The sequence below is a fragment of the Scomber japonicus genome, chromosome 19 (genome assembly GCF_027409825.1).
Source record: "Scomber japonicus isolate fScoJap1 chromosome 19, fScoJap1.pri, whole genome shotgun sequence".
NCBI classification, from domain to species: Eukaryota; Metazoa; Chordata; class Actinopteri; order Scombriformes; family Scombridae; genus Scomber; species Scomber japonicus.
This window is the reverse complement of record NC_070596.1, coordinates 9,799,152-9,825,126: the sequence shown is the minus strand read 5'-3', so window position 1 is coordinate 9,825,126 and position 25,975 is coordinate 9,799,152. Positions and strand designations below refer to the sequence as shown.

General features: G+C 38.8%; 1 protein-coding gene across 1 annotated transcript; it reads left to right on the top strand.

Moving 5' to 3' along the window:
* Nucleotides 1-11,471: 11,471 nt before the first annotated feature.
* Nucleotides 11,472-25,953, top strand: phf24 (PHD finger protein 24). Its single transcript, XM_053340340.1, has 7 exons — nucleotides 11,472-11,897; nucleotides 13,416-13,601; nucleotides 18,717-18,795; nucleotides 19,162-19,364; nucleotides 19,656-19,822; nucleotides 24,601-24,675; nucleotides 25,857-25,953. Exons 1-7 carry the CDS (start codon nucleotides 11,472-11,474, stop codon nucleotides 25,951-25,953), a joined length of 1,233 nt encoding a protein of 410 aa, XP_053196315.1.
* Nucleotides 25,954-25,975: the final 22 nt, after the last annotated feature.

The window sequence follows — 25,975 nt, the reverse complement described above, 5'->3', positions numbered from 1 at the left end:
TTGCTGCTTCCAGCTTCTGAAATGTGAGGATCTGATGTTTTTTTGTGCATTTGAGTGCAAATGAAATGTCTTTGAGGTTTGGTTGGACATGGCAAGCAATTTGAAGATTAATTAAAAATCCGATGAAAAGATATTTGACAGATATAATTGGTAGTGAACATAATCTTTAGGTGTAGCCCTTTATATATGAGAAATATTACAGTATGAGTTGTGGATCTACATTTTTTGCCCATTGCATTGAAATGATTAGTCAAATAAAAGTCACAATAATGTAGATTGGCATTAAAAATACTTCTGTAAGCTACTGAACTACATCCAATCTGCCTTCATTATGGTAAAAGGAAGTGCTGGCACATTCAAAGCTAAATACGGTCCATTAGGCATAAAATAGCTACCATTAGCATAAATATTGATTGCAGGGCCTGAGCCAAAAGCAACTTCACTGGTAATTTTTTAATCATATAATAGGGGGATGATATTCAACCAAGTGGATATTTCCTGTTCCTAAAGGGGATATTGTTTTGAGATTGTTGCAATTTAAAAGACATACTTCATAATTATTAAACCCATGTAATGGAGATATGTGGTAGTGGGGACCATGAGCCAAAACAAGTGTCAGCATCACATCACTGAATGTTATGTGAAATGTGCAGATGCAGCTCTGCATGCCCAAGATGTCTCAACGTCACACATCCTCTTATGCAAAAAAAAAAGAAAAAGTGAGTCAAATAGGATTCAAACCTACACACAGCGTCTCTCTCTAACGTCATTATTTTTTTGGGAACCGTGGGGGTCCTGGCCAATCAACACGCTCCAGGTTCAACATTAAGGAGGAGCTCACAAGTTATTAACCTGAATGATCACGATTAAGTCGAAGGGGGAGAGAAGGGGGAGGGGGATGTTGTGAAAATATGATGGTCATAAATCCCTGATTTAACTTCAGTGGCCGCCTGTGAGTCTGCACCAAGGTCTCCTTCAGACACAACTGCCAACCTGCAAGCTGCTTGTGTGCTCAGATGCTGAGGCAGTAGCAGAGGAAGGGTTTAAAAAAGGAAGAAAAGGTGGGGGAAAAGGAAAAAAAGAAGAAGAGATTTCAGCACCGGAGCTGTCCGCGACTCCTGGAGAAGTCTCTATTGCCGCTTAAAGGGAAAGAAGCTTCCGACTGTAAATTTTCCTCTGTGGGACTCTGAGGCGGACGGAATAATAAACTGCTGTGCCATTCATCTCTCTGCGGGGCTACAGGCGGGCGAGTAACGGCGCACATACTTCATTTGAGCAAAGTCCTGCCATGCTGGAGGGCCGGGTGTGAGACAGGAACGATAAAGTCCCAATAAGTCGAGGTGAACAGCAGCCTTTACCCTTTAACGGTGAGTCCACACTATATCTGCTCGGCTTTTCTATACTGCTCTTCAAACATGTTACATAACAAACTGAAAACTGCCATATGCAGGTGTATGTTGAGTGGTTTGTGTTGATGATGCAAATACGGGCTGTGAATGAGACTCTCGCATAGGTGGATTTTGCCGGGAAGACTCATTACAGATGCTTGCATGAAAAGCATATTTAGGTCAGCATCCACATGGGTGTGGATGCGCGCTTGCTTGTGTTTGTTATCAAACTACAGGAGTTTCCTTTTCATATGTCGAGTGGCTTTTAGTTGTTTTTGTGTCCCTCTCTCTTTTTTATAACCGTGCACTTGTGCGAAAAAATTGCAGAAATGAGAGTATTCAGCTAAAATAAGGGGAGTTCTTTGGACTAGTTGGTGCATGTGCGTCACTAGGGGGGATAAGCACCAGGCTGCTGTCTTTTTCTATGACCTATAAGTTGTATCAGTGAGCCTTTCTGCAACTAATGGCACCACTGGGTGATTCTTCTCCTGACTGCAGCAGCCGTGCTGTAGTTTGCTCATTCTCTAGCTGCTCTGTCCACTTTTCCCAGCCCTGTCCCATAGGGGAGTGCTGTTGTCCATTAAGCTCCCCATCAGTCTTTGTTTTGTTGTTATCATCTAGCCCATACAGTTCGCCAAACAAGCCAATTCCAGTGTTAACCTTGGGGTGAGTCCTGCTCCTTAGTGTGTGACAGATCCCTGCAGCCTGAGCTGCTTCACTGCTGCCTGCTCGGTGCTTATTGTCAGACTCTCTCAGAGCGTTTGGCTGGCACAAGCTCTCTGCCTGGCAGCGCCTGAATGCCAACGTGATGTCTCCAGTCTAAGGATGCATTGAGATTTAAATACCTCCTCGTCTATTTTTTGTCAGCTCGCAGGCTGATTTTCAAAGCTCTACATACATTTGAGCTTGTTGTGCATTTTTGTGGGGAGTGTTGTTCAGCACAAGCACAGGGATGGGTGAAATGTCAGAGGGAGAGAGTTATTGTTTCATGCACATAGCAGTGTGTTTGTTCCAGAGGCAATGAGGAATGTTATCAGTGCAGGACACAGGCAGTAAGTAAGCAAACAGGCAGTAAGTATTTGATTTTTATTCATTTAGCACTTTTTGTTCCAGTGCACGTACATTTGCGTGTTTTAAATGCTTGTTAATGATTCCACTCACTAGCTGTTACAAGGCTCTGGGTGAACTCGTTAGTGTGATTAGTTCCAGATCTTTGCTTCCCTGGTCCGTGGGTGAGATCTTCGGCTGGGGGGGGGGACTCATTCCCATGAAAAGGCGTGCTGTGTGGTGCTTCCATTCAAAAAATATCCCCCCTCTCTCTCCTCTCCCCTCCTTTCTGAAACAAGGAATGAAAAGGAGGGCTGGTTGGGATTCTAATCAGCACATACCAGTGACATCCAACAGCTTTGGGAAGGGAATCATACAGTCAGAGGAACACACACCCACAGGAGAGTAAAGTCAGATATAGTTCAGCAACCTTTTCAACATTTTATGACATGACAAATGCATGAATACTTAACAGTGGATCAGACAGGTTTGCCTTGAAAAACTGGGTCTGTTGACTAGGGGGTAATGTTATTGGAAACGGCAGAATTATTGCTCTTTTGTTTGTCATTTAATGCAGCACTTCCTAACTCACAACCTAATTGGAGGTGTCACATGATGGTTAAGGGGATGAGAGTGACAGAAAAAAAGAAAAAATTCTGTTTGATCCCTTTTTCCTGGCTTTTATCTTACTTTTGCCTTTTTCTTTCGAGGCTCTGGATACATCCTCTCCAGGTTTCTGGAAACACATCCAGTGAAAACATCTGAGAAGGATAATTCATTCTTTGGTACAACTGATCTGTAACTAATGTACATGCTAAGGCTATGACATGGATCAGAAGCATAAATTGCTTTATTTTAAAACGCAGGTATGAAGTGTTTCGGTGTAATATGGATTACTGGAAATAATAGACTGAAAAAAGCAATTAGTTTTGACAAATACTGTCATGAATGTTGCCACATTGTCAAGTTTTCTGCGGAGTGATAGTAAGAGGTACATCTTGGAAGATGAAGTTATTCTAATTTAATTGTTGAACATGGCAGTCTGTCACATAATCACAGCAACCTTGTACAACCTCTATGAGCAATATCCTCTCGGTGTTACTCTGCCAGCCAAATGTACCTCTAATAAAAACAGATTCAACTTAATAATTCAAAAAATAATCAGTTTCTGCAAAAGAATTTCCTGTAGTCTGGTGTTGCTGATATCTCTGAGTATACAGTGGACTATTTTCCTTTGAATGATAAATGGCTGTTATATGAGCTCTGGTAGGATAGATCTCAATAACTTTCTTGTAGTGACACAAGGGCAGCAGAGGACTGAATACTAATATAGACCTTAAGGTGTCCCTGGGGGCCTCTAATACACTGCTGCTTACAGGAGAATATGGATTCAAATACAAAGTGAAGATACATTTCCTGTTTAAGCACAATATATAGGCTCTTGCCAACAATCCAAGTGACACAAGTATATCTGCCAGCGTGATGTTTTATTATCTTTTTAAGATGCACAACATCCACAGAATGACTTCAAGCGAAAATAAGATATGTGATGATGACCAAACACCAGACCAGTGTGTTGGATGCTGTTGTTGTTGTGAACTGACAGTGAGTGTGTCTGGTCATGTTAAATTGACAAGGTAAGTGTGGGGAAACTACAAAAGGAGAACTCTGGACAGCAGAAAAATCGCAAGGATTTCAAGAGCACTTTTGTGCCACCTCCCTTTGAAATTATCAATATTTAATTAAAGCAAGAGCAACCCCTGAGAGGTTCATCTTTGCTCATCACAGTCTATTGCTTACACAAGTCAAGAGTCTGAGTGCATACTAAACCTGAAATATTTCACAGACTCAAAAAGTAGAAGATGTATCAGAATAAATATGGAGACAGAGGGAATGATTCACTTTTCCATATGTCAAGAATGATATTTGCCATTGGAATATGGAGGAATAAAGGAAACGTCATCTCGCCACATAACATAAAGCATCAAAATGAGTGAACTGCTGATATACATCACTACTTTGAGGATATTCTGTCGCAGTGCAGCTTGACAGAATAACATTTCCTCAGCCATATATGTCAGGTTCTGCCCTAAGGAGTGGCCCTGTTTTTCTTCCCTTCGTCCAGATCTTTTTTTATCCAGGGGCATTTAAATCATTCAGAGGGGTCTGGGAAGGAGAGTAGAGCAGCGGAGGCAGCTGCTCCTGCAGGAGCCAAGTGAACGTCAAGCCTGAAGGGGTTTTACCCCGTCTGCCTGAGCTTGTATTGCCCTCAAATGTAATATGGCTTTGAATTTGTTAGACTGTTGAGCCTTCGTGGCATCAAACATTGTCAGTATTTATCAGTTATGATTACATCATGCTCACCAAAGTAATTGCTGTGATCTAGGAATGCAGCAAAATCACTATAACGATGTCCGAAGGTCAGTCAGACTATCAGACAGGTTGCAAACAGTAGTTTAACCATATTATCTAAACAACTTTAGAGACACCTGAAAAGTCAATGTTTAATTAAGAAGTCATCTTTACACTGATAAATGCTTACAACACACAGTTTAAAATAACAATATTACTGTTTCTTAATTTTGTTGTTTTGCTAACCTGGAGTTTTGTCTAAATATGTTCTTACACTGGATCCTGAATTTCACACAATAGTGTCTTTTATTAAACCCTCCAGGCCTGGGAAAAAAGGGAATATTTTCAGGTTTTTTAAAGGACTGTTGATTGGGACAAGATAACAAGCTTTGTAAAATGTCAGAAAATGGTTAAGAATTGTCAATCATCATTTCCCAGACCTAGAAGCTTTATGGTTAATCAAGAAAATGATTGACAGGTGAATTGGTAATGAAAATAATGAATAGTTAATTGTTGCCCTAATTTGTTGTCACCACTCTAAGCTAACCCTGATGACACCAACATGACATCGGCAGGGTTGGTTTCTCAAGACTTAACAAAGCTCCTCCAGAGACACAGAAAACATTATACTGGCTGAGTAGCACAAACAAGTCCCAATCCTGCTTAAAACCTCTTTGATCAAATGGCTGCTCGCATTTCTTGCTCTGTCTGGCTTTTTTTAAAATCTGCCTTCCCAGATTTTAGCAATTAACTTAGTAAATGCAATTTATTATGGGGATAGGAATGTTGGTCTTAGAAAAAATAAGACCAAAGAAAATGTGGATATATGTGTCCTCTTCAAAAAGTATTTGTGTCTTTGTTGTAGATAGAATGCTGTCATGGGTGGAAAACAAATATATCACCAATCTCTCTCTTTGCGAGCTTGAAGCAGACCCAGGTGTTGAGCTGCACAAATATGCTGCCAGTCATGCAGGGAAAAGGGTTGAGCAGCTTGACAGGTTTGTGGTCAAAAGCTTTAGGATCTCAACACTTGCAAGGCAACCAAGTGGCAGGTTACCCAGCGCTATCTAATATACTACGAAATCAAAGTGAGCCAATGACCCATTTGTGTCAGAATCAACTTGTACCCGCCGGGGAAAGAAAACACATGAGGCCCTTATTGAAAATTCATAAGTTAACCTGAAAATGACAAGGTCGTCTGTGTGCTCAGACATTTTCCTCATCAGCATGGGCTTCACTTCCAGCTCTGTTTGGAGAATGCAAATGGTGAAAGGAACATGCCTCTGTAGCATCCTGTCTTCATCTTCCTCCTGGCGTCATACGATTTCCTGGTACATACATGAGCGTAGATTTCCATGATAATCTATTACTGACTCGTTTTGAAGAAGGAGTTGGAGCATGGGATTTATAATAATGCAGGAAAATAGGCATCATTGTTCTCTCTTTTTTTTATTTTACTAAGGTCACGACAAATACTGGCTCTTAATAATAATGATCTCATTAATAATCCTAAATGCTAGTTTGCTTTCATTTGACACGCAAGAGACATGATATTTTGACTAAGAGGTATTACTCAAGATTTTCTTTCAGGGTTTGACTTTCAAAGGTTATTGAAATTATATTCATGCTATTACTGCTGGCATTGATTTGATGGAGTGCACGAAGGCCTTGGTGCTTCTAGTAGCACTTAGTTCACTGTTATTGTTTCATGTGTTTGCCCTGACTGTTTATGAAACCTATGCACTTTGCTGGCTATTAAAGAACAATTTGGTTATTGTTGATTATCTAATTTAAAAATGCATGGTCCATTATCTGCACTGCACAGTAATTGACAATCTGTTTGTGGCGACAGCATTTCGCCATTATATCAACCATGCCATTATTTTAAGCCTGGCCTTCAAGCATTTCAAACTTTCCCCCCCCATGTGCTCATGTGAAAGAAAGGGACGTTTACAAACTGGTCCTTGCAGGCATCTCTGGCATCTAAAGGCTGTCACTGTCTAATGTTGATGCCAGCGCTGCTCTGAGCCGGAATAGGAAGGTCACTTCAGTAGATAATTATGTCCCTATAATCATCTCTGTGGCATCCTGTATTGTGATCACCACATTTGCAGTGCATGTATGAGCTGTCCAGATGGTTTCTCAGCATGTATCTGAAAATCCGCTGATACAAGACTTGTTTTTCTTCTTACTAATATTTTCTCAAAGCTTTCCATCATTGATTCCCAACCTTTTAGGCCCTTTATAGCCAAGCAATGGCTACTCCTGGTTGCTGGTCACAGATTGCATACTATGTTCATTACCTGAATAATTCAACCACAGAATGATGCTCCCTTCATTGATGTTTTCTGTCTGAAAGAGGTCTGAACTCTTTGCTTCTTTGCCTGAGAAATGCAGAGACGTTTTATTTTGTATACCAGAAATGTGTTGTATTCTTTATTCCTATCTTGTTTATCATCTCATGCCTTCAGATTTATTTTGTGACCCTTCTGGGGCCATGACCCCGACGTTATGAACCAATGGTTTAGATTGTGATAGTTCTGTGCTCTACAGTGAACACTTTAGCAGGTTATTGTTCTATCAGAAGGTTTGGAGGGAGGTATCTGAAGGTAGACACATTTAGACTGTGTTACTGTAAATACTTTACTCATTATAAACAGCCATTATGATGAAATACGTCTTCATTTTCTTTCCCCCTGCTATCTGAAAACCAATCCCAAGCACTCCTGCATTAATATAATGGAACGAAACCTTTCAGCCTAAGCTCATTTGTGCTAAAAGACAACCGACTGAGCTCATTGTCATTCTTGCAGCCAGGATAACAGTCTCTCCAGTATTCCATTGGCCTAAATATGTGTATTTAAATCATTGTATATTCTCAGCATATCGCTGTTAGTTATTAGACTGCAGGAGGGTGTTGTATCTTGAAAGACTGACCTTTTAAATGAAGTGATTGTCCTTGAGGGAAACAATCAGTGTGTCCTGATGGTTCCACAGTGCATGACTTGGCAGTTATTGTACTATACATGCAATTAAAGTGCTGTAACATTGTGTACAAAGAGGAAATTATACAAAGTCTATACAGGTTGATATCAGTTGAGCAGAAATAGCAAAAAAAAATGGAACACAAAACTTTTTTTAAAAACACTTTTCCAATGATTTTTCAAGTATTTTTTGTTTTCTGAGCATTAACAAAGGCCATTTCACCACTGTCTGCCAATTGTTTAAAAAAAAAAAAATGTGTCCAACCCTAAGCAGCTCTTCTATGCCTATTATGAGCTGTGGAACAATACAGTCCATCAACAACACAATTGAGTGATTTGAGTAAGCATTTTAGAGTATACTTCATGATGTCATTTTTGCAGTGTGGACATACTACTTTTTCAAAATATGGTTAAATTTAGTCTGATGGGACACCTGCTAATAAACCACTTCCTTATGCAGGGGTGGTGTGCGTCAGACAGTTTGACCTCTAACCTCACTTAAGAGAGATGCCGACCAAAATAGATTCTCAGTCCAGGAATCAATAAAGTATCACTTTGCTTGTATTTTGTCTACAAGCAGGCAAAACAAACTGCAACTAGTTTTTAAAGTTGATTTGTTTTAACTGTGATGACATGTCCTTACACCATTTATTTATAGCATTTTTTATGGATTGCTCAAATATATGAAACTAGAGAGAGTGTAGCCTCTGCTGAAGTCTGTGACAAGTGTGTGTCATATCTTCTCCAGTCTATAAAGCATCAGTCTACCAGCAGTCTGAGAACATAAGGCCTCTGCAGGCTATTAGAGTAGCTTGAGAGGAAGAGAGAGAATGACTCCCATTTCACTTCTAATAAATGCGATTGAATTTCACACAAGCACTTATGTGGAGCGTGGATGGATGGGATTGCATTTCTGAGCAAAGACACATGTCCCATAAGTACCATGTAATCAACTTGAGTCCATGACAGCGCCTTTTTCCATGATGGAATTTACGGTTGGGTCTCGTTTAAGTGGAAATGTGTAAGTTTCTACATTTTTTGAGTTACAGTGTACCACATAGAGTTTATGATTACACTTGATATGTCTAGGAATTATGCAAACACTTGGACATTTTTTGGTAAAGAGTTCCTAACCAATGCAAAATCACATTGTTTTGGCATATCAGACAAATGCTCAGCTCAAGGCATTACCTTCAATGACCAGCAAAACCCATCAAGCTCAGCCAGATATAGTGAAGATTATTTTCTCCTCTGGGATCAATAAAGTTCATCTTACCTTATCTTATCTTGAGCGTTAGATGGATGGAATAGAAGAAAAGGTGGCTGAAATCAGCAAGTTGTGGTGATTGATGCAGTGTAAGAGTATTCTATTGGGAGCAACAAAAACAAGCACACATTGTATTCTGAACTCTGGGCAAAATCAGACTTCCTGAGAATTAAGGGTGTGGGGTATTGCCGTCCCATAGATTGAAAAGGGCAACCTTTGGGTCTGGAAAGCTACACAACTAATAATCCCTGGCCAGTTTAGAAAAATTGGCTTGGGAAATAGGATGGAATACACATCATTTGGGATACAATTGCAAATCTCTAGAGCTTTTGAATGAATATGACACGTTACTAAAAACAAGCATGCATGTGTGTAGGGGTGGAGCAGCAATTTTAAAAGTGTGGGGGGTTCTAGGGGTGGGACATGAGTACAGCAACCCCCCACCTTGTGCCTCAGTTAGTCTCCACAACATGCCAAAAAATGAATGCCATGTATGCATTTAATTGTCTTCAATTAGGAAATGACATACCAAAAGTTGTACTGGATGTTGCGTAGCAGCAGCTGTCAGTTCCTCTCCTGTAGCCATGGAGCACAAGCAGTCCGTCTTCACCCGAAGTTCACCTCAAAACTAACAAGAGAATATCACATAAGCAGGTAGCGAGGCTAGTGAGTGCAGAGAATTCTAAACTAGCTCTCACAGGCTTACTGTGCCACAGCCACAACCACCTCAATAATAAACAGTACTGTGCTCTAGGTTTAATATACAATACAAACTATCTCTCACTGTATACAGCCAAGCACACATTACTCCCCAAAATAAGGAACACCATTGACATTTACCATGAATCAGTATGTTTACAATGACTTTTGTTCTGGACACAGAGGTACAAACTTCTTGCCTAGCACGGTGGCTAATTAGCAATTAGTTGAACTTATGATTCGTAATTAGTATGCTTATAAAAAAACTGAATTTGGTTGTTTTAACTTTACCATAAGGCAAGCAACACATTACCACAAGACAGACAATGATACACATCTTAAATATGAATATTTGAATGTTGGATATTTTCCATCTTTGTTCGATTACTAGCCTTTAAATAATCTTTTCTAGTGCCTCAGTCGTCTTTGCTGCTGTGAAAATTTGTCAGTGGTCAATAGTTGTTATAAGGACTATTTCTTGAGTAGAAAGTAGTTCAAATGAAAACACTTCAAAGTAAGGTCTGTGGAGCTTTCGAGAGTAACTGGGACATTATGTCTGGAAGGACACACTACTGAACCTTTGTCAGTGCTGTGAACATCACAAATTCCTTTCACCTACATTTTATCAGGGTGAAGGCAGAAATCTCAAAACCATGACAAATAAAACCAGAACTATCTTAATGGTTAGATATTACACAGGGAAATTGAATTTGGAGACGTTTGTGTGCTGTAATTTGTATGTTGGAAGCGATTTATGGTGTATGTGTGTAAAGGTTTTTGTATTAGCCTCTAGGCTAGCATTACTATGTCACTAACAAGTGTTGGATTTCTCAGAACATTAACAAGCATTTATTCATTGGGATTTAAGATGCATGTCATCCTTCATATGATGGGTTATGGAGAGCCACAGACACATTAAGACAAAGTATAGATTTTTGCATCAATATTTACTGTATCCCTTATTCTTGACAGTATTGAAAGGAACACGTATGTATGAAGGCAATATAGATACACTTGCTAATGTTGTCTTATATATCATTCACTATTGCAGGGCCCAAAGATCTAATTTGGGATTTGAATTGTCATACCTGCTGCAATTTTTCTAGTGTGCAGGGAGTTGTGGGACCTATTTTCTTAGGTTGCACCTTGATATTTCCAATTGGGTCATGCAAACAAAAAAGTCGCGTGGATTGAACTGTTGTATGAAATACTATCAGTGAGACACAAACCTGTCAAAGCAGGAGCATATGGCCAGGGTTTAGTAATACAAAGGAGAGCACTGAGGTGAGGGGAGATTGAAACTGATAGACAAAGGGATTTGGGGGATTGAGCTGTTGAAAACAGAAATACTCTCAGTAACCAATCAGCCAAGCAATCCATCAATCAATCAATGTATTAGTAATAAATAAAAGGAGTAATAGCAGTAATAATAGTTATAATCATTTTTAATAATTGTGCATTATTAACTAATTCTGGCTTATGATCTGATGTGGTCCACTGCGTATCCTTTTGATTTGGAGGTACACATACAGGACTTTTATATACACTATTGACATGTACTGCAGATGTGGAAGTGCATACTCTGGTCTTGAATACAAGGTTTGTTCATCTTAACTTGTTAATAATAACTGTACCCTTGTAAGTTTGGGTTTAGGGTTAATAAAATGTAAACGCAGGGTTCTTATGTAACTACTCTCTGTTTTTCTTTCTCTTTCCATCTCTCCGTCTGAAGCCATGGGAGTGCTCATGTCAAAGAAGCAGCAGTTGGAGAAGGTACAGAAATGCAACGCTGTCGTCTCAGCCTTCCAGTCGGGCATTAAGGATCGCCCTGCTCCATCCAAACAGGCAGACGGAGAAATAGAGGAAGACGAAGCACCTGCTAAAAGTTCTGCCAGTCCTGAAGAGAAGAACACTGAGGTCGCAGATGAAGGGGAAACAGACAACAGCGCAGGCCCATCGACCTCCCAGCAGGCCTCAACGTCAGCGAAGGACGAGTGTAAGATCAACCAGGAAGCTTGGTCAAGGTTACGGGATGGGAAAGGAGTGGAGCCTGAAGACCTTGACAAGAGCCATCAGCTCACACCACCTGCTTTTGTGCGGCCCAAGAGGGAAGCTGATGATGATCAGCCATTGGAAGTGGAACTTGAAAAGAAAGAGCAGGTATTAAATGATTGCTTAAGGCAGCACATAAAGAAGTGGTTAGTGATCTGGTGTGATGTGTTGTCATTTAAATCAAAAATATATATTTAAAAAAAAAAACTACTTGATGACGAAGCACATTATAAAACCACAAGTCCCTGGATTAAAAAGATGTCTCTGAGATATCAAAGAATCTCCATGGCAACAGCAGCAAATTATCTCTTTTCCTCTTTCAAGTTAAGCATTGTGATAAAGCAATTCATCCAGGCTTTAAAGGGACTCTCAAGCTTTATCTAAACATCCTTGTTGAAGGTGAGAAAGTATGAGTTTGAGGATGTTTTGTGCCAGGCCATTTATTTCCACACTAGCTGTGAGACGTGTTGTTTGTGTGCGAGGGCTCTTCACAGTGAGCATCTTGTGGGCGGCCTGCATTGGCTGGCTCCGAGAGGTGACCATATCCAGGGCGACGCTGACTAACAGGGAATGGAGTTCACGGGAGCGCTGACACTGACAGGCTCTCTATTTTGCAAAGAGTAAACACTGTGTGGCAACTTGCTGTACTGCCGATGCTGCACTTTAACAGGAAATACAGGAATACAAGTGTATGCCATCAATAATAATAGATAGTCTGCAAAGTATTTCATCCATGGCTGTACCAGACCAAAAGGACTATCAATCAGGCTGGTGCTTCATGACAAATGATCACAAAATGTAAAAACCATGGCGTTAAATTGGTTTTCCATCTTTTGAGTATAAAGTTCTACTCTATTTCTTAGGTAAAGAAAGGTGTCTAAGTCCCACTAGACTAAAATGACTAGAAATGACAGATTGTAAGCAATATTATCAGTGTCATTAGACGGCAAAGAACTTCATGAGATGAGACAGTGTGAAAAAGAGGCATCTCTTGTAGCAGTATTAATGGGGGAATTATTGTGGGTTAACCATGTCACAGACTTTTTAATGGGCTGCCATGGTTACTAATTGATTTGCATTGTGTAAGTATATCACTACAGATTATTATACATTTATTTCCAGATCAGTTTACACTCAAGTAGATGGATTTGATAGTACTTCAGCTTTTGAAATCCTGCTAAAATGATGTCATCAGGTCACAAAAGGTGAGCTGTAACTGTAAGATAAGTGGTGACTGAGGAAATTTGACAGGGTCTCATCTGTGATGTGTCTACAGCCCTGCAGCCGGTGATGTGGCACTGAAGTAGAGAGTGTTTTATATGTCTGTGTGTTTAACCAGTCAAGCATCCTGCAGTCATTTTCACTGGTCTGACAGCTGAGAACATCCTGGCTGCAAATGGAGTCTACAGAAAAGTCGGACAAAGACTGACAATGAACACATGTCAGATAAGGGCACATATCAGTCTTCATGTCAAAAGCGGCGCTTCCTTAATTATCTATTGATCTAAGAACATGGGCACAACACAAACTACTCATACATCATACAATACTACACTCCTGCCCTGTTATTCAGAGCTATAGCCCAGATGTCACAGTCTAAATAACACCACTCTGTTTTTACCTCAGCCACCGAGCGATGAGATGTGTGACGTGTGTGAGGTGTGGACGGCCGATGACCTGTACCCCTGCAGGATCTGCACTCGGGTGTTCCATGATGGCTGCCTGAGGGAATTGGGCTACCTACGTGCTGAGGCCTTGCAGGAGATGAGAGATACAGCCCACACTGTCACTGGCTGGAGTTGCTACTATTGTGTAAGCTTACACAAGTCATTGCAAACATCACTTTCTGGGAACCTTTGATGCTGGCAATATAGTCATGAGGGAAAAAAGGAGTGTAAACAGCACAACTTTACTTGTTATACTTATTGAGTTTTCCATAAATAGATTGTATTTTTGAGTAATTCCATGAGAGTATGTGGCATCACGAAAAGGATAAAGGTGCCTGGGGTCTATGCTACAGAGAACAGGCTTTACTGAGTCTCACTGATTCATGGTTATTATAAAAAACAAGTGTTTATAGTATTACCTGAAAAGAAAATGGAATGTTTTGAATGTAAATGGAAGATGAATTTTAGCACTGTAATCATAATAATTGGAATTTTCATGAAATAATAGCCTGCAATATTTTGAAAACATACACATATATTGCCTCATTATTATCACTTATAGCCTCAATAATGTCACCATATTACCATTTTTATCAGTGCCTTGTTGTTTTTAATGCACCCATTCGTTTTTGGCCCCTTAATACCCCTGTTACAAATAATTATCTCTAATATTTTGGTAGACATACCCATGAAATACATTAAAATATCAAACTATTACCTGTTATTTTGTACTTACTAATTACTGTCTATTAACTTAGATACTTACTTTGTTATTACTGAGGTGGAAGTGCTACATCTAAACCTTTAAAAACAAGTATAGCATAGCAGGAAAAGCACTGGTGGAACTAATATTGCTGTTGGCTCTGTTTTCAATTGTTCCATCTGCCCCAGTAAGCCATAACAGTGACTGAACATGCACAATTTCTGGACCTTGCAACTCAGACATCTAAATGTACTGCAGACATTATTCATTTATTTTAGTTGTTTAGTTGTAGTTGCCAACTAATTAATGTTAATTAGCTACAGCGGACCTAACATTTTACTTGCTGCAGCTTAATGCACTGTTATTTATGTTAGTTATAATTAAGACAGCACTCTTTTAAATTGCGATTTCAATTCGAACCCCCCCCCCCCCCCCCACAAGATTAATTGTTCAGCCCATGCACTGACAAACAACCCGTTTTGCTACCTTATCTCGATTAGAGTTCAAATGAAGTGAGGCACCGTTCTGGAGGACTTTTCAGTGTCCTTTGAACAATAAAACAAATGCTCAGCTTCTCATTGAGAATTCAAGACCAATACCAAAAGTGATGACTCTATGGTAATCATCACACCGTGAGAGGCATAAACAACTGAAGAGTGCTTTTGCAGGAGGACCCTTCAGAGTGGAGTAGGGGCTTTGCTGCCTCTTGCCAACCCTGAGAAGCAAAATCACTTCCTAAACTTGCTCTGAGAAGGGGGGCAGGGGTGTTTTCACACAATCAGAGTAAAGATACTGAAAGGTCCACTTCCTTTTGCTGGCCCCTGAGGTTTGTGAGGAATGGGGGGGTTAAAGGAGACAATTCAGTGGGAGAGTGAACGAGAGAGACATGTTTTATTTAAATTGTGTCCTTATAGCTAAAGAAACCAGCTATTTTGTTTGCATATGACAGTCAGCTGTTACAAAATCCCCCACTTCTGACATTTAATTTCACGCAGGCACAGGAGACTGCTGCTGGCAGATGGATTGGGTTTCCTTGACAGTGGATTTACAGTGAGCCTTCAAAGCAGGCTGCTGTATGTACGGCTCAATGGCAGCCAATCAGACAGAGGAAGGCTTCATGTTCACAAGCCTCTCCATTATTACAGCACCGACTTATTTTTCTGATGCTTCCTGCCAGCACCTCAGGGTCCAATGTCAAAGCAAAGCAATGTCATGCTTCAGTCAAAGTTGAGTAGTCCTTGTTAAAGGGTGGCTTCTGGCTTCTCCTTCATCAACATGAATACCTTTTATTCACTTAGTATTCAACAATTTAGACAATATAGAATAAACTACAGGCAATAGCAGGGAATAATTTAATTATTTTGGCCACTGGGAGGCACTGGAACAAGCTACAAACATTTTAAGGGGTTGGGTAATATTTCTTTTTGGTTACATCAATATGAATGACAACTTACACATTACTCATAGTTGTTATTCATTGTTAATGTAGTAATATTTATTAGTGCAACTTTAGATTCAGTAATAGGAATATATATTTGACTTCCTACTCTGGCACTGGGCCTAAAGATGGGTTATTTAAAGCTGTTTGAATAAACAACCGATGCAGTCATTTTTCTGAGCAGGTCTCAAATGACTTTTTATACAAGCTGTCAGAATAAGATCAGAAGTAATGTTATTATTAGAACCACAGCCAGGTTTATTGCTAAGTAGGTTTGCACAAACAAGGAATTTGCTGTGGTGTTGTGGTGCATAACAGTCAAGATATACACACTAAATTAAGTAATCCTAAGTAACATAAAAAAGAAAGGAATACATTTACAATAAAAATGTCAGATAGTAATATAAGTAAACATAGGTCCTGTTTTATGTCTGTCCGATAGAGAACATATTTTCCAGATGCTATAAGTAGATGTTGCACAGACAATGTTAAGGTTTCTCATTAATGTGACAATCAATAGAATATATATGACACACTGGTGGCCTAAAGGTCAGGGAAGCGAGCATGTGACTGGAAGGTCAGCGGTTCAATCTCTAGAACAGCAGAATAAATCTGGGTAGGGAAAGAGTAAAAGCAGCACTTGCCCCTCCCTCACTTACAACCACTGAGCTAGCAGTTCATTTCACGTAGAATATATTTATAAGGGACTCCTCAAAGGCTAAACTCTGACTGCTCCAGTGGAGCTTCTCAGTGGCCGGCAGATCAGACTGTGGTAGTACTGGACAGCTTCCCTGCAAAAGAGAAGCTTCCTCTTTGCATACAGTAATTCCCTTAATCAATAAAGGTTAAAAAAATAGAAAGTCAGAAAGTTTTATTAGACAGACATAACAATGCCATCATAACATCCACAGCAGATGGCAAGTTTAATTGTTTTGCAGACATTTGTATCACTTGATGAACATAATAAAACTGCAGAATAGAGATGCACAGAAAGGATATCTGGCAAAGAGCAAACAGAGAAAGCAGTTTACTGATGACAGCATGATGATTTTTTTTTTGTTCTTGTTGATTCCTATACATACATACATACATACATACATACATACATACATACATACATACATACATACTTTATGAACTCCTTTGGGGAAGTATGAGCTTAATACAATGCAGCACACTGAAAGCAGCAATAATAATGTAATAAAAATCTGAAGGTAGGCTATGTAGTCACATAAACTGTATTTACAGCTTTAATAGTGGGATAATGAATAAATAAAAAGGAAAATATTTTGAAGATGATGCATTTTACAACATCTCCTACGTGGCTAAGTAAAATCGTGTTTGTTTTATGAGAGGTTGTGTACATACTGTACAGTAAGTAATCCTAAACTATCACTTGAGGTGCCTTGCAGACAAATATGATGCTCAATTTCACACAATCACTGGAGGATGAACTAGGAGTTAGTGCAATGGCCAGTGGCTGAAGCTGATCTGCTGGATCTCAAGCATGATGCCTAATGGAACATACTGTGCACAAGAGCTGATTATTGCCCACAATAATGATAGTGTGGCACAATTCACTTGGTGACACACAGTTGATGTAAAGACAGTGTCATCTATAACACACTACACTGTATCGTACTGTATAGAAGTGAGCAACAACAGGATACCTCTAAAACAAGAAATTAATTGAGTCTCATCCTTATTAACATATACACAAAGCGACATGAATACAGCCTCCTCTAATGTCATTTGAACTGTGTGAGTCCCCCGGGTCATAATTACTATGGCCGCTAGAGGCTGAATTTTAGTTCTATACTTTTCATTTTTCTTGTAAGGATGGGCTGCTACAGATGAGTTTTAATACTACACAGCTCTGGTGTGCGTACCATATTGTTATTCTGAAATTGTTTTCCTTTCCTGAAATATAACCATGCCTGACTTTTGAATGGCGATTGTAAGAAAACTGCAAAACTGTCAAGAGCAGCCTATAGAAAAGTATGTAGAAAATGACATGAAAGGTTTTTCAGTGTGACACCAACAATCTATTGGCTGGTCTGTGGCCACATCACTCAGCTTAGGCATTTCTTACTTAGTTCCACTCTTTCAAAATAATATATATATCAAATTTTTGACAAGGGCACAGTGTCCCAGACGGTATCCCTGTACTTTTTAAGTCTGTTGCAGACAGGACGTGAGTCTATTATCATGTGTCATTTATAGATTTCCTTGACTTTGGAATGGGGTAGTTGTAGGGCAATCCTGAATGAGTGAGTGTATGAATTAATGAATGAATAAAAGGACCTCATGTTTCTTAGTGAGATTTCTGTATGCAAGATGAGCTTCATAATAAGTAATTTAAGCGGAACCACCCACTTGCAGCACTCAGATATTCGTAGGAAGGAAGAACTGGGTAATATTTAAAACAGTGAAAAAAATATGTTTGTGGTTGTATATACAGTATATATATATATATATATATATATATATATACTTATATTTCAGTGTGGCTTTTCTGAAGCTCTGACATATTGTGATTAAAGATTATGTAAACAAACTTGAATTGATTTACCTCAATAATCCCATAGGCATCATTAAAGTTTCATCACACCACTTATATGATGAATAATGCACAAATATATAAACATAAATATTTAAATCAGTGTCTCCTGTGATTTTTCTTGTCTGTGGATTTGCTGATGTCTACATCAGAGATTTTTTCTTCCCTTTACTATTAAAGCAGAATGTATGTACAACCTGGATTTAAAGAAAGACATAAAGGAAGACATTTGAGTGAAATATCAAGCATTGTGGTAGTCTGCATATAAAGTTCTTAGCTGGAACGAACTGTTACCTTCCTGCTTTATTTAATAATGTCACAATTACAGAGGATGTGAAATGGAACAGCACATCATGTGTGTCACCTGGGCAACAGATTTGTTGCAATCCAATCCAACTTTCTTGTAGCTAATTATAGGAGGCCAATTAAAGCAAACTCACTTATTTAAGTCATTTGACTTATTTAAGTAATCTGACTATTAAAAAAATATATAAGTGTATCACATTACTCTTTTTTAATTGAGTGTAATTCTCTGTCTTTGTTCTACCTTTTTGTGCAGGATAATCTGAACCTACTCCTGACAGAGGAAGAGCTGTACAGCCTTATGGAGACATTCAAGCAGTGCAAGATCATCCCAGGTGAGCCACTGAATCAATGTTAAAAATGTTGATTAATTGCGGCAGGTGCCAGTGACAGTGTCCATGCCATTAAACGCATTGGAAACCAGGAAGTCTATAATAGCGATGGAAATGTCAATTGGTCAATCAATCCATCAGTGATCACTGTTTTTTATTGGATTGTTCAGTTAAAGAAAATTACATTATTTCCCCTCAGTCTTGACTGCGTCCAAATGCGTGGTATTGTTTTGCGGCTTGGATGGAGGGCAATCCGTGGGAGGTGGTCTTGTCTTTGTAGAAACTGGGGCATTGTAAGTAAATTATACTTGGAAGACTCCTCGGTGACTAATTAGGTCTGATGAGATGAATTGTTCCTTGCTGCTGTAGAGTCATGCCTGGTGTCAGATGAGCTGCTGCAGTACCACCACTTTGTATCCAAGCAGCAGTTTGATAAGGACCTGACTGATGAGCAAGAGGAAGAAGTCCTAGCCCAGTTTGCAGCCCTGGATCCTGAGAAGAAGGGTCACATTGAATGGTCAGACTTCCTCTACTTTGAGTCTCTGGCAGTTCTGAGGAAGTTCCGTACTGAGGTAAACTATTGGAATGGGGAAAAACAAGTTGAAATATTCAAATGCTGCCAAAGTTTTGGCCTGCACCCACCTGCTTGAATTAATATTTTCTATTGTGACTTGATGGCCACACAATTTGGGAGATTAAATTTGTAATTTGTAGTCTGTGTGTGACTGGGGTAGCATGGGGTGAAGCAGCGCCAGCAGATTATTGTCAGACAGTGCTAATGTGATTGAGAATGGTTAAGGTCAAATAAATCAGCACTAAAAAAAACACTGCCAGGCCCCTAAATTACATTTTATTCTTCCTAGAATTCACTGGTGCGCCTTTTGACTGCCAAGGAAAGAAATAACGCACGGTCAGTGTTCCTGGGTCTGAACTTGGATAAAGACGGTACGATCACAAGAGCGGAATACCGCCAGGCTCAGCAGTCCTGGTTCCACAAGCTCAACAAAGACTCGCAGTCATGCAATGTGAGGTGAGCACACCAAAGGAGGCCCAAAAGGCCCAAAAGTTCATGGTACTTTTTAAATAACTTTGAATAACTTGAGAAAAGTGTCTAGAGTGTCTAGAGTGAGAAAAAAGAACAGAAGTCTGGGAGGAGTTTTGGGATCTCATTTGAATGCAAACTGACAAAGAGAAAATCTTTAGCTGCTTATACTATACAGACGGTGAGGGAGAAGGCTGGAAACAAGTAACAGTGTCCTTTTCTGTTGCTTTACAGATGACACTCAGCTTTACTTGCACAAAAGACCAAATGATAGAATAAAGAACCCAAATGCAGAATGACTCTAGATATGTCTACTGCTTTAAATGTTAGTTAGTGCCTTTATTTCTACATTTTGGCCATGACTTAATTGTAATTTAGATACTCTTTTGAAGTACGTGTTGCAATACTTGTCTTCTAACTTCAATTATATGTGTTGACATCCTTGAATCCATCAAACTTAGGCTAGAAGTCAATTCTTGTTTATGTAAAACAACTGACTGTCTCTTGCTTCTTACTACTTATTTGATCATTTCCATGTTGGTGCAGCATGAGATCTAAGGATGAGATAATTTTAGCCTATAATCAAACACTAATCATGGTTTTGCTACTAGAGCCCACAATCTTTGGGATGATACAAACTGAGATGAGATTTATAAATAGTATCAAATTACAATCTTATAATAAAGTTTTCTTAGACTTGGGTTTGTATCCTACTTCCAAAACTACTCAAATTAGACAAATGAATAATTCATGTAACTGTTTTATTGTTATGTTGCTGTCTTTTGTTGAAATTCTTCCCAGGTATTATTTGCATACAACTTTTAAAAGGTTACATTGTAAAGTTTAAAGTTTAATTTTCTTTTTACTAAGAAATGTTATGTGAATGCATCTGAATCAGTGTATGAAAATGCCACACTGCTTCCATAAATTAGTGTAGTAATGATTTCATCTCAGAGATTAACCTCAGGGTCAATTTATTCATGTTCAAGCTGTGAGTGGGAAAGTGGAAAACCTGATGATTAACTGGCGACCTGTCTGGGGTGTACGCTGCCTCTCACCCAGCGCTAGCTAAGATTGGCTCCAGCTCCCCTGCGACCCTCTAGAGGATAAGCGGTTAAGAAACTGGATGGATCTTTTAGGAGTAAAGGCTAGTAATCAAAACCTGAAGATGGAAACTAATTTAAACTAATTTTAGTTCACTGTGGAAAATGTGCATCTAGCAGTAAGAGATCTACACAGTAGCTTTTGTAATTTCACCATATTAAAGTAAATGCCATCCACGTGAGTCTGTAAACTCAAAACCCCACTGGGCTACAGTTGGAGTTGTTCTCAACAAAATGTGTCTAAAAAAACAGCCAACTCATTTTGGCTTTAGAAATGAGGGAGGAAAATCAAAGTCAATACACACGTACTTTATCCACTGCATTATTCACGGATTACATCATATGCATAGCATCAAATGCTTATTCATATGGAATTAATTCACAGACTTTGAATCTTACATTAAAGCAAGAGTTCAACAACCCTGTACTCCTTCAATTTTTTAAACTAGTGTGTAAGCTTTCATTATTTATCATGCCTCCTGTCCAATGTGCCAAACCAAAAACTACAGCTACGACCCTTCAGGAATGTTTTGACTAAATTTCCTCCTAGGTCATACAGGAACCAAGTGACTGCTATTGCTACAGTCACTTGGACTTTTACTTTACCTCTCTTTTGTACATTGACAGGTGTGGAATGCAATACAGTTAATGCTTACACAAGTGAAATACACTCACAAAGAAACAGCAAAAGGACTTGAAAAAGCCTATAATTGTCAGTACTTCAGCTTTTATCAAATCAATTTAAATGATGTTGAAACGAGTAAAATGGAAAAGTAAATATAGCCAGTTCTTCCCTTTATATTAAAGGCACCAAAGAAATGTGTTTTATTCATTAATGTAGTCTGTGCTGCCACTCATTTGTCGTTAGGAGGCACTAAGCTGTCTGCCCTGTTTGATGTTGAGTTTGACTGAATTGCTGCTTTAAATAAATTGTCATTTATTAGATGGATAAAGCAGCTTGTTGTATTTGCTTGGAACTCAGATCGTTTGAAGACTCCAGGCAGATTCGGTAAAGAGCTGTTTGTGCTTTATTTGGCTGAGATATTTTAAGGTTCTGCCACTGCAACGGTTATACAGTAGGGTATAGACACAATAACGTGAACATGTGTACAGCATAGGGCAATCCAATATATCAACCTTTCAGCAAATACCTTCGAGATGCTTTTTGATGAGACTGAATTAAAGGAGAGACACAATGTTATGATTCAGGTCTTTCAATTTTATACAAAAAATAATTTGAAAGTAGTTAATTTGCAGGACATTTTACAGAAAGAACAGTACAAAATTTGGTACAAAAAAAATAGGAAAATTGAAAAAGTTAATTTGGTTGAGTTGTAGTTTCTGCTGAAATTACCCTCTGTAATATGCAAATTTCACAAGATGGCATGCCGTTTTCTGTAAAAAATCCTACAAATTAACCATGAAATACCTGCAAATTACATTTTGTTAGAAAATGAACGGACCTGTAAAATAAAGCAGCATCAAAAAGTCCTCAAAAATCTATGCCAGTGCACACCATGATACTATGATTGACACTATTTTATTAAGTGATTATATCAAAAAACAAGAGGTGAACACATGTTGTAGTGAATCTGATGAAGCAACCTGGATCCTGCTATTCTTGTGCGTGCTGCTATACTTTTTTGATGATTGTAATTTGCCCTGCATCAGCTGGCACCCAGGGAAGGCACACTGCTGCTTTTATGTTCCAAAAAGTATTCAGATCCTTTGAACATGTAGCAGCAATAACAAAACGTGGATGGACTCCATTATAAGTGCTCAAGTCCTGCATTAATTAGATTGTATATTAGCATTATCAGTAACATGTAGTTAAATATCAAAAGTGAAAGTACTGATTATGCACAATGATCCTTTTCAGAGTGTTATAGTATACTGACGCATGTTACAGTTATAGTTATTTATTTTATGTGAAATTAGAATCTGGTAAGTAAGCTACAAATGCAGTGTGGAATACAAATATAAAATAAGAATAAGAAGGAAATACAAGAGTAATAGAACCTTAAATTTGTACTGAAATAAATGCACCTTTCACCACTGAGGTGTGTGTGTGCGTATGCTTGTCCTGCTGCTTATTATCCTGCTTGTGCTGTCACATCTTCACTGCTGTACCATTCCATCCCTCCCACCTATTCAACATGCGGCATTCCCCACAGACTCATGGGACTCTGCTCTCCTATGAATTGTGGGTGAGTGTGACTCAACACTGCGCATGACTCGTCTTCTTTTTTCCCCCTCACTTCAACGCTCTCTGTAATCTTCAAGTATGCTCAAACAGCCCCTCAATTTAGATTTTATGTGTAATTTAACCCTCACTCTAAAGCCCTCTTCACTCCAAACTGGAACTCTTTACAAATGTACTGCAATCAAAGACGCATGTATCCCTGAATCAAGTTTAATGAGCAGAATGTGAGCTCTTCGTATGATTACGTCTTGCTATACGGAAGCATGGTGAAGATTCAGGCTGGCCTCCAATTATAAGGATCAAAAGAAAACCCTTTGTTCTCTTTAGGAGAGCTTTACTTTAAAAGCCTCACTTATTAATATAAGAGGACACTGTGGACCAAAGAGTGTGTGTGTGTGCAAATCAGTTCCACACATGATGCTAAAATACAACCTGAGACATGCTCATTAAAAAGGGAAATAAATATGAAGTGAGTCAAAAAGCTCTGCTCCCTTTGATCGCTGGATTACAGACCATCACAAGCGACAGTGTGACAGTGAAATAGAGTTTTTCAAGGAGCCGTCAGACACAGAGTCCATCACAAGAGCTTTGATCTGACTCTAAAATATCAAAAACTCATGATTCAGGTTTCGAAGACAAGCATTTGAGATACTGGCTTGCTCCAGATTATATAAGGCATTCAAAAGAACATCTACCCTAAAACTAAATCTACAAACCCGAGGTGTTTTTTACAATCTCAAGCTGAGCAAACTCAAAGAATAAAGGGAACCTTGAGTTAAGATTTATTTTGGATGGTTAGGGTTACTCACTGATTTTAGAAAGTAAAGCCAGTATCTTGAATTAAGTGTCTTAAGTGAAGAGTAGTTTTAAAGTGATTATGACATTGACAGAAAATGTATCACCTACAATATGAGTCACTGATTAGTTACTTAAGTCAGTCAGCCAGTCAATGCCAAACAAACATTCTTTCTTTCCTGGTTCTCAAATGTATAATAAAGTTTTAATAAAATTTGAATTTGTCATTGTGTGATGATTATCTTTAGTTTAATACTATTGGTGGACAACACAAATTATGTGAAGATGTCACATGATCTCAGAAATTGTGACGGTATCTTACATGTTATAGACTAAATAATTAAGCAACTATTCAATTAATTGTAAAACTAATCAGAAGATAAATTGACAATAAAAAATAATTGTTGTTATGGCCTTGATCAAGACTTTGGCCTAGTAACAATGAAATACTGATTGTGGGTTCATTTCATGCTACACTGTGTGGCCATTTAAGTGAGGTGAAGTATATCCCTCTACAATCACCATGGGTGCTCAGTTGTTCAAACAGATGGAATGAGTAACATCAAATGTAATAATGTATTATTTGGTGCAAGGTCTTGTCCTTCATTGACTGTTCTACTGGCTAACACACACTTTTCTCTCCATTTCTTTGTTCGTTGGTACAGTATAAGTCATGTTGGCCCTATATGTGAGAGCAGCCCAGCAAGCTCTGGCAGTGAAAGGAGCAAGACTGAAGACAGGTTTGTGCTCTTGTATTTTTAGCGAGTGTGTGTGTGTGTGTGTGTGTGTGTGTGTGTGTGTGTGTGTGTGAGTGAGGTTTCATAAAAAATACCTTGCCAAATAATTGCCCTTTAGTTAATCCCAGAATTGGTACAGTTTACATAATTTGACTGCTGTGATCCTACAATGTTCCCTGTTGTACCTACTTCTGTCAGATAACATACACAGATCCCCTTTGGCACATGTTGTCAAGACTTTTGAGACTTTTCTTCATGCCACATTACAAGATTCTGCAGTAATTGCCGCTAGTGCACCAACACTCCAGGCAGCGATTACAGGGAACCGCAGTAACAAAGAGAGCTACACAAGAGAGTCACATTAAGTTGAATACTAATTAGCAGAACATGCTTTGACAGAGGTCTAACAAAGACCCTTTTGATAACTGAATTTTCAAAGCAGCATGAGGCAAATTGCAATGGAACAGAGGCCAAATACTTACTATAATGAGTTACCAAATCATTTTTTTACTGCAGGATCACTAGATTGTATTGCAAGGTGCTTTTTCTGCTGCACATGCTTTTTATGGGTGAAACAAGACCCAAAACTATCAGATCAGAGTATGACTTTCATGAGCTGCATTGTGAATGTAGCAAGAAATGGCTAGCATTACCATATATATTTTTCTTATTATCATCAAATTCTATGAAAGGTCAATGCATTAGTCCTTCTGTTGAACTCAGACCCAGGGAACATTTTAATATATGGAGAAAAAGGCTAAGTAGTTTTAACAAATATTACTTAAACAGAAAGTGCATCTGTTAGGGACTATTTTCATGGCAGTGGATTGATACATATTTGGTGCATTACAGTGAATATACAGGTATGTGGCACCAGCAGGAACATGTCAGCCAGTGTAACAGGCTCACTGTGTGTTTTGAATGGTTTTTGGACAATAATGGAATAAGGGCTCTTTTGGGATTTGGCTACATAAACAATATCTGTAAGTAGGATCAGTTCAATGTTAGTTTTCATCTTTCATGGTACTTGACAATAAGAAAAATAGAAATGATAAAGAATACTCAAAATAACTAATCATTTTTACTACTTGCATATAAATATGACTATAATTTTATTCATAGTCATAGATTGAAAAAATAGCTATTTTTTTAAATCAATATATATAAATCTCTATTCTCAACAGGCCGGTGACCTGGGCAGACTTTTTAAAGGAGAGTGCCATCTACATTTTGGCTTCGCGGCCCAATAGTTCTGCCATGCACATCCGTCTGCCTCTATAGTCCAGAATCGTCCACTGCACCC

Excerpts from the sequence above, each read along its gene's own strand:
- phf24 (XM_053340340.1), top strand. The coding sequence starts at position 11,472 with ATGGGAGTGCTCATGTCAAAGAAGCAGCAGTTGGAGAAGGTACAGAAA. Across the intron at positions 11,898-13,415 it reads AACTTGAAAAGAAAGAGCAG|CCACCGAGCGATGAGATGTG; the intron begins GTATTAAATGAT and ends TTTTTACCTCAG. Across the intron at positions 13,602-18,716 it reads GCTGGAGTTGCTACTATTGT|GATAATCTGAACCTACTCCT; the intron begins GTAAGCTTACAC and ends CTTTTTGTGCAG.